This window comes from Anguilla anguilla, chromosome 4 (assembly GCF_013347855.1).
Source record: "Anguilla anguilla isolate fAngAng1 chromosome 4, fAngAng1.pri, whole genome shotgun sequence".
NCBI lineage: Eukaryota > Metazoa > Chordata > Actinopteri > Anguilliformes > Anguillidae > Anguilla > Anguilla anguilla.
The window spans coordinates 63,563,472-63,574,652 of record NC_049204.1 but is presented as its reverse complement, the minus strand read 5'-3'; the positions used below and the strand labels follow the sequence as shown (position 1 = coordinate 63,574,652).

Below are 11,181 nucleotides of genomic sequence, written 5' to 3'. Positions count from 1 at the left end.
TCTGACAATCTAACACTTTAATTTCTCGGGGGATCATCACAACAACCTCTCAAATGAGGCATTTATTACAATGTCTTTGTGTGTTAGACCATATTTTACCTAGATGCAATGTGCTGGTTACACTTATTGTTATGGTGTAGCAGAATTAATTCAGGCATCAGTGATATTCCCTTCGGTTCGTACTCAGCAATAAGGGCACACCACTCACAGAGGGCAAAACACCACGTTTCACCAAGATGGCTTTGCTGTGGACCAGATGAGAGTCAGGCTGTTCTTGGTGATTTTAGTGCACAACATTTTTTAAAGCAGGACCAGGGAGTGCCCCCCCCCCCCTCGTTTTTTTGTACTTTTATTCAGATGAGAGAAAGCAGAGGAAGAAACAGGTTGGGGATCAAACCCCCAACCACATGGTGGGGGAGTGTTAATGCCTGCTCTGAGACCCAGCTGCCCTACAGTCTCACCCAAACTGATGAAGTGTGTGTTTCTCTCTGCAGGTGCTGACACTGTGTCCACAGTGAGTAATGTAGCAGTACAGAGCGGAATATCTGTCACCATCCCATGTCACTATGATAGGAAATATGAAAAGCATGTGAAATACTGGTGTTGGGGGAAAAATTGGAGTACATGTTCTTTTGTAGTGCGCACTGACTCTCCAAAAGTTGAAGGTGAAACGTCAATCACTGATGACCCCGACAATCATGTGTTCACTGTTACCATGGCGAAGCTGAAGACAGAGGACTCTGGATACTACTGGTGTGCTGTAGAGATCGGGGATCATTTGACTGTAGATGAAAGAAAATATCTGTACTTGTCTGTCACTGCAGGTAAGATGGCTTCACTTAGTGAGACCTGCTTCCCAACCTCTTAATAACAGCGTCTCCACTTTCCCCCAGTGATATCCTAGCGGTTCTAGTAGCAGCACAAAACTTGTAAAAAAAAAAATGAGACAGGCATGCGAGTTTAAAAATATCTTTGCTACTCTGCAAAACCATTGGTTTATTTTGACTCTGCATAAAAAATGAGTGTGGTGCCAATATAATTCTTGCAATCCCACTCACTGTATCCATAAGAGTATGAAAATTATTTTGCTTTAGTCTGCAAATGACTTTTTGCAAATGACAGTTAATTTTGATTTCGAGATTTAGGGAGGAAATTCATAGATGCGTTTTATATTTTAAAAACATATGTGCTTTATAATTTTGTTTTTATTCTGTGGTGTTCAGGCACTCCTGGACTCTGGGTTGACCAGCAGGAGGTGACCGGCGTGGAAGGGGGCCATGTCAGTGTGCAGTTTCACTATGATGAACCGAGCAGCATGAAGAAGTGGTGCAGGGCTGAGGGCTCCTGTGTGGAAGTGAATTCTGGAAGATTAGATATCAAAGACAACCGCTCTAAAAAGGTCTTCATTGTGACGATGAGGGAGCTGAACAGGGAGGACGCTGGCTGGTATTGGTGTGCTGCTGGAGAACTACAGATCCCTGTTCACATCACGGTCACTAGGAAAACTACAACGACCACAGTCACCACAGGTAAGGAACGCAAAACAAGCCTGTATAAGGATGCATTCTGTCATAGAATTTTAAATGTCTGTTCTGCCACTCTCTCTGAGAGTTGAAAAGCAGAGGGAAGTAGATTGCATGCTGTGGAGTTTTTTTCACCAACTGCTGCTAGTGCTGTCTTGCAGTGCTGTGCAGACTGTGGAGTGCCACTGGTGTGTAGAGAGCAAGTGGGGAGTTCTGTTCTTCTTTTGTGTTACCACAGTGCTACAGCACACACACATACACACACACACAAAATAATTCCATAAAATATGGAGAACAACTTCATTGAAACATCCATTGTTTAATATATTGATTCCAACGCTAGGGTGCAACCATTGCGAATGTTAAATGCAAGAAACGAAAATGATTTTTGGTGCACTGCATCTGCAGCACTGTGCACATCTCTTCCGGTTGGCTCAGCAGTCACACCAGCAACACCCACCGAGCCCTCATCTCATAAGCGGACCGCAGCCACAGGGTCTCTCTCATCTTTACCACCAACGGCCGCCAACGAGAACAGGTAACGTTCGTGTAAAGGAAGCGGCTAAATGTTCAACTTCACGGAAAAAAAAATTTGAAACAACAACAACAACAACATCAACAGCAACAACAACACAGTACAACACAGTAGCTAATGGGGATCTAAATAAACAAACAAACAAACAACAACAACAACAACAACAACAACAACAACAACAACAACAACAACAACAACAACAACAACATCAACAACAATAACAATAATAATAATAATAATAATAATAATACTAATAATAATTAGTAATAAGCCTTCTCATTATTGTAATTGTTGTTGCTGTTGTTGTCATTGTTAGTAGTAACATGTGACATGGTTAAGAAATAATAGGGTTTTGGACCACCATTATTATTTTATTTATTAAAATGGCTACTGTTCCTGACAGATAGGCTGAAAGAATCACCAAAATCAGAATCTTTCCAAATCAGTAAGGTCTCCTGCAGCCATGGTAACTGTAGGTATAGCCAACGAGCGAGGCCTCTCCAGCATTCCAACGCCGTACATGCCCCTATGCATCCTGGGACATGGTTTGCATAATTAATGGGGAGCCGCGTCTCTGCTGGACGCTGCTTCACATGTGTTGTTGTCCCTCATACACCCACGTATTTATTGATCCCATCAGCAGTTTTCTCTGCTTGTCTGTACTCCTCTGAACTGATCTTTTTTTAAAAAAAAAGTTGAGACAGGCTTGTGTCCACTCTCATTTGGGCATTTATAAAATGGGGAGAAAGTAAATAAAGAAAAAACGTTATATTAACGTCTGTTCAGTTCTATTCACGCAAGCATAATCTCAGGGCAGAGGTTCTCATCTCTCCCGGTATCAGTAATGCCGGCATGCTGTGGTGCGGTGATGTGACAGAGAAGCGTCCCGCTCACTTTAAATCGCACGACCTGTTGGTGCTGCTGTTCAGTCTTTCAGACCTCACATTCGTCCTGATGACATCTGGGGTACTGTTGCTGGCGGCGGCTGTTGCCATAGTAACCTGGAAGCTGTGGACGAAACACAGTGAGTATCCATATGAAGCATGTTGGGTGTCAAATGATCATTTGGATGCTGCGTATATGATCAGCACACTATTAGTGAATACACTGAATACACTGAGTCACAAGAATTCCACAGGCAGTAGGGGCTCTCATGGGGGGGGGGGGGGGGGTGTCTCACAGCTCTCTTATCACAGCTCATCGTGTGTCTCCTCACAGAGAGCGTCAAGGCGAACGCGAGAGCAAGAGAGGACAGGAGAAACGAGGTGACAGTACGTCGGTTTTTACACTCTTCTCTCTGCCGAGAAAGCTGAAGGTCAATGTCAGACACAAATCAATCAGAATATGAGCTGAGCCACAGAATGGAAAAGGACAAATGGTGACTGTGGGGGTGTGGTCCTGTGGAAAAAATTACTGCCTACAACAGTGTGAAAGATTTTTATTCATGTGAAAGAAGTTCATATACAGAAAAGCTGCACTTACCGAATTAAATAAAATTCAGCACAATCTTAAGTTAGTTTGGACATATAGAACAGGGAATCTGCAAATATGAAGCTAAGTCTATAGACACTAGCTCTATTCACACAGATGGGCAGCCATCTTAATGACTACTATGATTTATTTCATAGTAAAATGTAGATATTGCTTTTTCTTAACTCTGTAGCTTGATGTCCTTTCTCTTCGAAATGACCTCACTTGCTTGTACCTGGTCCACCTGTTGAATGGCCCTACTGTGCCATTTAAAAGGCAGAGGTCTGTACAGATAGACCAGCCATTATGATGAGTTTCTCGTTGTGTCTCTCTCCTGGCAGACTGAAGTGACCTACAGCACAGTGTTCACCAAGACACGGTCATCATCACACAGAATGAGTCCACCTCAGTCACAGGTTGGGTAGCGGTTGGATTTCTCACACATTTACAAAGGGACTTTGCAGAAAATCACTCTGTCAATATTCAAATATTCAGTCTCATTTCTTCCTTCCTACAGATGTTTAGAGGTCCTTTCTTTTTTCTCTTTCCTTTGATTTCCTTTTGGATAAAATTATAGGTATAGCTGTGTAAGAAGTTATCTTTTAATTGTACCATGTTTTGTTACAATTAAATATTTGCCAAACAAACAAATTAGGCAAATATTACAGTTGATTATAAATAGGATTATGAATGATTATAAGTGATTATAAATGGGCCTCTGTACCTTTTTGTTGATATTGCATTTTGGTACTCCTGAGAATAACACTGATGTTCTCCACTACTGTTCTTCACTTTGGATAAGAGCATCTGATAAATGATTGTGATGTGATGTGAACTCTGGTCAGTAACAGAAACGTGTTCCCTCTTACTGTCCCAGTCATCTGAGCGCTCTGCAGATGAGGTCATGTACAGGTCGGTCAACCTGCAACATCCACAGGTGAGACTGTTCACCATATTTCAGTGTCAGGTACACAGACAGCAGATATCAGCAGGTAAACTGGCACACAATGGGAAAGGTGAACATGTAGGTATGATCACTAGTCCTTTGACCTTGATTTGCTTCTTTTCTGTCCACACCCAAAACACAGGGTGTCAATTACAGTGTGCTTAGCTGGAGTTCAAATCTCCACAGAACTGCAATACCACAGGAACAGCTGTTTAAGTCTGAGAAATAAGAATGAGCTGTTCAGGTTTCATGCCGTTATGTGGTCTAGGGGTTTAAAACTGAGGTTTAGTCTGACCCGCAGAATATTGAAAGGGAAATGTTTGTATACCTCTCAGTAAAGTTCATTGTTAGTGACTACAATACTGTGTATGCATGTCCTCTTCTGTACAGGCCACACACTTCCCTAACCAGTCTCCAGCAGGAACAGCCGATGATGTGATTTACAGCTTATTGGGCCAGCATACAAAATAGGTAAGTTTTCCTGGATGTGCATTTGATTTTTTTTTGATCATTCTTTTTGCTTCCACTATATAAGAAGTGTCGTAATACTGATTACAGCAATCGGGAGCAGAAACTTCTGTCATATCGCATCTTTACTACCTCTACTTTCCCCTGTGATTTCCCTCTCTCTATTTGATTTAGATGGTTACAGAGACATGGTGGCTGTGGTAAAAGCTGCTATTTGAATAGTGCTGAAAATAATCACAACTGTTTGACCGTCTGTCACTCTGTGGGGTTTTGGTTCCTGAATATCAGAACTTCAGTGAAGCAGGAACTTCTTGCATGACAAACTCTATCTGTAGATCCTCCTCATATTGCACTGTTGTTTAATTTCACACAGACCAGGACATTTAGTAATTATGACCACACAGGTTTCATGAGCCAATATTTAATACATTTGTTTTTATACAACAGTGTAGGCTGTTATTAAAGAACTTGTGAGTCATGCGGCACAGTATAGAAATAGTTGATCTGACTGACTCAATGCCTTTGGGTGTTAATATTTATTTAAATTTTAACATTTTTTCTTCATGCCATTCATAGCTATTTCTGACGTAATTTGGTGTGATAATAAATCATTCTTTAAGAGACAATTAAACTGTTTAAGACTAATCTGCAGCAAGCTGCTAATTAAAGGACATTCTGTGTATAATACTTTGCAGTTTTGCTCTTCACCAAAAAAAAATATCCACTCCCTGAACGGTATTGGATAAATATCCTAAAGCTCTGTGACTCATGGACCTTTTTAGTCCCTCATATCTTTACAAACGTTCCTTCATTTCTTTCACTCTTTTTTTTAAGACACTTAGAATATATTGATATCTATGCAAGAATGTCCTCTGTCTGTCCAGTAGGGGGCGACAATGTAATTAAAGATGACGGTCCCAACGGGAATTCTATCTGCGTGCACGAGGGAGGTGGCCGTGAGTAACTGGAGGATTCCCGTCAAACTCAGTCATTCACCCCATTTCAAATGTTGGACTCTGCTGCCCTCTGCTGGACAAAAAAAGACACCATCAGTTTTCTTACTTGGTGATGGATTGATGCCCGCTGCTGGACCGATTGGACATGCTCAACTTTCTGCTTGGAGATTGAAAAAATAAATGAATAAATAAATAAAAACATGGTATAGGTCAGTGAATCGCAAACCACAATTGCAATCTCTGAATTTTAACGAGTTGTTATTTTTTCTTAATTAGGTGTTTGTAGTTATATGTAAATAAAGGAATAAGGAGATTACCTTTATTTTCTTTGCTTTTGGGAGAGTAGCGCATGCCTCCGTTAGACTGTTCAGGTATTAAAAGGATAACTGCGATTGATTTCGTCTGGGCCTAATTTCTTCCGGTGAAGAGTTAGCCGGGGCTACGATAGCCACAACACACTCAGACGTCCTGAGCTGACATCGTATTCAATCAGCCGGCGATTTCCTGACTGCAAAGCTTCATGCTACACGGGCTACTGAAAAATACGTGATATTTAACCCATGTGTTTGGTTTGGGTCAAATTGACCCATTTTAAACTTTTAGTAAATGAGGAATGACATTGGTGAGCAATTAATTTTATAACCAGGGCCTGATCCTTTGTAAATCTGGTTCTTGTTTAAGTTTGTATCTGTTGTTTATCATCTGTATTGCCATGTGTCTTTTTTGCCAATGTAGTTTCTTTGAATATAATAAGATAAAAATTAAAAATATGGTATGTTAGTTCAAAACAAATGCCAAGAGCTGGCATGATGGTGCAAAGAAAGTGTATCAACAGTATTGTAACCATGGTGATCTCCAAAACAGGACAAAAAAGTGCAAGTTAACAATCAGGCTTAATGTAAATACTGGCAAAATCCACATATAGCCTATCATTAGTTAACTGCTAATATTTTTATGACCTTTGAGATCATGGTCTTTTTTCAAGGGGCCCTGCAATGCACAACTCACAACAGCTAAAATACAGTACACTGTAAAACATAATGTTGAAAAACCATTTAATAAATTTACTGTATAATTCCTGTTATTTTATGGAATAACCATTATGAAGTGAGTTCAATTATCAGTCATTGCTGTTAAACTACATGACTTTTTTAAGGTTCTGCAAGATCATTCAAACGTCAATTTATTTGTAACTATTGTCCTCCTCTCACCTTCTGCATTGTTCAATCAGTTGTTATCAACAAACTCAGTGACTGGTAGGGGTCACTCATCCCTATTATTTATTATCCCTGTTTTATATATGTTTTACAAGGTGTTTCACAATGGGGGAAAAGATAATGCATAACGATGTAGGAAATGATAATGATGGTTTCCTGCTCTGGCCACTGAGAGAGCAGAGACTACAGAGCAAGTGAGGATTGCGAGGTGGGGACTGAGAGGGACAGGAAGTGAAAATCATGCTATAGGTATCTTGAGGTTCTAACAGACACGCATACATATGCACACACACACACACACACACACACGCGCGCACACCGACACCCATCAAGCACACATGGCTCCCTCTCTGCTACTCTTCCTCTCCATCATCTTCCTCACACTTCCCGCTGTATTACCAGGTAGGACTCGTTTCTCACACTGTATACTGAATACCGCAGCACTGTGTCAGCGAGACTCTCTGTGTCTTGAACTTGAATTAATGGATTTTACTGAAGTCTGTAGTTTACATGAATAGAACATGATTATGATACAACTGAAATATTTTTTTGCAATCAGAGTGCAACTCATGAACATAAATCGACCCTTGCTACATACCTGGAATTCATAAGCTTCTGTTTTTACTTGCCCATGGCAAATTCACTTCCTGTTATCCATTAATTTATGATGAATAAAAATCAGTCTTAAAAATAATTTATGAAGCCACATGAAACTGTTTACTTGTATGGAATTAATGGCAGTTTTTTCTTTAAAAAGGTTGCATTACCCCTTACACTGCATATTCATGTTTCTTCTCGTCAAAGTCATTAAAACTACTGCAAAACCAGACCTTTTCATGAAGGTAAACAGATAGGAATGTACAGTTTGTAAATTGTATAGTTGTACATTATATCAGTACATTACATTGCATTACTTTTTCTAAAAGTGATGGACGGAAAGATCATTGGCTTTAATTAGAATTTAGCTCTCAGTTCTACCTGAAAGAGAAGCTACGATAATACTTTTCCGTACGTGCGAATGCCTTCGCGGAAATGGCTTCAGCACCACAGTAAAATGTATCGTGACATTTTTTGCTGTGTTGAGCAGAAAGCATTAACCACAGGAAGTAATGCTGTCGCTTAACTGAGACTGGGCACCGCATTCGGGCAGCACGTGAGAGTCGAGCCAGGCTTCGGCGGAATCAGCTGACGGTTCGAACTCCCCCTACTCATTTGATGAAATGGTTATTAGCCTAACCCTTATGGGTGGGACAGAATGCAAGCGGGAGGTTTTTTTTTTTTTTCATTTTTTGTCATGGTTTTTAAAAAAATATTTAAATCCGACAGAATTACGTTTCACTCAGGAAAACCTCCTCTGCATTGTCGCTGGAAAACAGAACCGCAACATACCACCCACACAGTCCTCAAAGGTGAACAGTGCTTTTCACTTTGCTGCAACCCAGTGAGGGCAGCCCAAAGTCTCTGAAAAGTCAAATAACATGCGTCCTTCACGTCAGCACACGCTCGTTACAGACGTTACAGGAGAAATGACGGAGTGTCGAATTCATTATGCAATTATTTTGTCGATTTTAATCTGGCATCATTAAGCCTACCTGCAGCTCATATTGGTATAACAGCAACAATGTGAGCGTCTGTCCAGGCTTCTGGATCTGAACACTTATATTCACTGCTGGCGCGGTGCTATAGATGCATCGCAAAGGAAAGAGCTCTGATGTCACATTCAAGTCGAGTCTTTGACGAAGCGTGTGTTTCTCTCTACAGGTGCTGACGCTGTGTCCACAGTGAGCAACGTAGCTGTGCAGAGAGGAAGATCTGTCACCATCCCATGTCACTATGATAGGAAATATGAAAGTAATGAGAAGTATTGGTGCCAGGGGTCATTGTGGAGTGGGTGTTATATTGTGGTGCGCACCAAGTTTCGAAAAGTCAGAGGTGAAACGTCGATCACCGATGACCCCACCCATCATGTCTTCACTGTTACCATGGCGAAGCTGAAGACAGAGAACTCTGGATATTACTGGTGTGCTGTAAAGATCGGGGGTCATTTGACTGTAGATGAAGGCAAATATCTGTACCTGTCTGTCACTGCAGGTAAGATGGCTGCACTCAGTGAAATGTGTATTCTAACTTCGTAATATCATTACCTTTACCCAAGCACCTGCCCTTTGATTTGATAAAAAATATATGTTTAAATATATATACACTACACTAGACTTCACAGATGTAAGCTTATTGTTGGAGACATTCCTTATTTTCGCTTCTTAATATGTTATTTGTTTGTGTGCACTTTTACTTTTAAACACTGGGTGGCGTATAGGGGTACAGGTGCACTTAAGCTTACCACACAGGAAGTGGAAACAGGCATTGCTTACTGGGCGAACTTAGCAAACAGTGTTTGACCGTGCTTATGTGCACATATGAACGCCTGAATTGTTTGGAGAGATACCTTTCCTCTGTAGATTACTGAAACCATACGAACATGATATTTCAGTGAACAAAGAAAATTGATGGATTGGACATAGTTGTTTTGCCAAAGTGTTTGTACTGAAAAAGCCTAACCCCAGTAGTAGCCACACTGTGATTTTTTAAGAAGTTGCTACAGGTATATATATTTTTTATTCTGTGGTGTTTAGGCACTCCTGGACTCTGGGTTGACCAGCAGGAGGTGACCGGTGTGGAAGGGGGCCGTGTCAGTGTACAGTGTCACTATAATGATCCGAGCAGCACGAAGAAGTGGTGCAGGGCTGAGGGCTCCTGTGTGGAAGTGAATTCTGCTAAATCTGGAAGATCAGAGATCAAAGACGACCGCTCTGAAAATGTCTTCATTGTGACTATGAGGGAGCTGAACAGGGAGGACACAGGCTGGTATTGGTGTGCTGCTGGAGAACTACAGATCCCTGTTCACATCACTGTCACTCAGAAACCTACAACTACCACAGTCACCACATGTAAGGAATTTAAAACAAGTCTGCATGCATTCTATCATAAAATTTTAAATGGACTTTTCTGTCACGCCCTCGCAGTGAGGGTTGAAAAACAGGGTTGTAATGGCTTGTTGCAAAATAACACAATAAAAGATGGAGGGAATCTTCATGAAGCATTCATTGATATATATTATTGTCAAGGGGGCGAGGGGGGTGGGGGGAGTGCTTTTGTAACAGAATTATTATTATTATCTATTTCCATTAAAATTTCAGTCTGGACTTCGAGCTTGCTGACAGATGCCATTACATCTCCCTCTAAAGCCCACAAGAAATACACACTGATCATCACAACAGAAGCACCTTCTACTGTCCAGAAGACCAGTTGTCCGGAACATGGAAGCCAGCAGCGTTCCGGGTAAGTTTTGTGTTCTCCCCTTAGCGTTTCCTCTTTCAGTGAGTGAGGCCAGTCTATGTACAGCCCTCTGATGTGTCTGTGAGCATCTTTCCCACTTCCTGTAAGCAGGCAGGTTCTCCATGAGACAGCAGCTGCACTGGAGCTCATTCAGTGCTTTTGCTGCCTGCAGGGAACACACTGATGTTCAACCAGAGGCTTGGAAATAAGTTCCATTGTGCTACTGAGGAGATAATACAGGAACATAATCTGTGGTGCGCTCACTGAATGACACTCAAACCAGTCTCTTCTGCGTAGTGCACCGACGAGCTTGGAACGGACTCTGGGGCCGCTACGCCACACCGGGGTTGCCTTGATGTTCCTCATATGCTCCGCCGTCGCCTTTTGGAAGATTTGGCGATACCGCAGTAAGTCGTGTGACCCTTCTATTATTTCTTTAATCACAAGCCTTTATGTGCCCAGTATAATTGGTTCTATTTAACGATTATTTTATTGTGTGTTTGATGGCGTAGGGGCACAGCACTCGAGAGAGAACAGAGAAGACGTGGGACGTTACTCCATAAAAATAACACCGGTGAGCCCTGCAATCTACAGTATGACCATTGATGTGGTACTCAAAGATCGTTTGATAAAAGTACAGGATTTCCCTGTCCTTATAAAAAATTGCATGACGAAATTGTGTTTTTCCCTTTTTTATTAGATGTAGAGTCGCTCTGATGTCATCAGACCA

The 11,181-nt window shown here is 41.4% G+C and overlaps 2 protein-coding genes across 2 annotated transcripts; both read left to right on the top strand.

Annotated features, from left to right (window-relative positions):
- Positions 1-575: 575 nt before the first annotated feature.
- On the top strand, positions 576-6,290 carry LOC118225175 (CMRF35-like molecule 6). The gene is made up of 9 exons (XM_035413259.1): positions 576-824; positions 1,224-1,529; positions 1,932-2,061; positions 2,988-3,082; positions 3,277-3,329; positions 3,870-3,944; positions 4,406-4,465; positions 4,865-4,945; positions 5,830-6,290. Exons 1-8 carry the CDS (start codon positions 716-718, stop codon positions 4,943-4,945), a joined length of 909 nt encoding a protein of 302 aa, XP_035269150.1. The 5' UTR covers positions 576-715; the 3' UTR covers positions 5,830-6,290.
- A 929-nt stretch (positions 6,291-7,219) lies between these two features.
- LOC118225174 (polymeric immunoglobulin receptor-like) lies at positions 7,220-11,176 on the top strand. Its single transcript, XM_035413258.1, has 7 exons — positions 7,220-7,517; positions 8,877-9,206; positions 9,749-10,063; positions 10,313-10,454; positions 10,749-10,858; positions 10,964-11,025; positions 11,152-11,176. The coding sequence occupies exons 1-7, from the start codon at positions 7,397-7,399 to the stop codon at positions 11,155-11,157; spliced, it is 1,086 nt and encodes a 361-aa protein (XP_035269149.1). The 5' UTR covers positions 7,220-7,396; the 3' UTR covers positions 11,158-11,176.
- Positions 11,177-11,181: the final 5 nt, after the last annotated feature.

Bases quoted from the DNA above. Each gene is read 5' to 3' on its own strand.
- LOC118225175 (XM_035413259.1), top strand. From the start codon at position 716: ATGGCGAAGCTGAAGACAGAGGACTCTGGATACTACTGGTGTGCTGTA. The intron at 1,530-1,931 runs GTAAGGAACGCA...CTGCATCTGCAG, and splicing joins AACGACCACAGTCACCACAG to CACTGTGCACATCTCTTCCG. The intron at 3,083-3,276 runs GTGAGTATCCAT...GTCTCCTCACAG, and splicing joins GAAGCTGTGGACGAAACACA to AGAGCGTCAAGGCGAACGCG.
- LOC118225174 (XM_035413258.1), top strand. From the start codon at position 7,397: ATGCACACACACACACACACACACACACGCGCGCACACCGACACCCAT. The intron at 10,064-10,312 runs GTAAGGAATTTA...TTAAAATTTCAG, and splicing joins AACTACCACAGTCACCACAT to TCTGGACTTCGAGCTTGCTG. The intron at 10,455-10,748 runs GTAAGTTTTGTG...TCTTCTGCGTAG, and splicing joins GGAAGCCAGCAGCGTTCCGG to TGCACCGACGAGCTTGGAAC.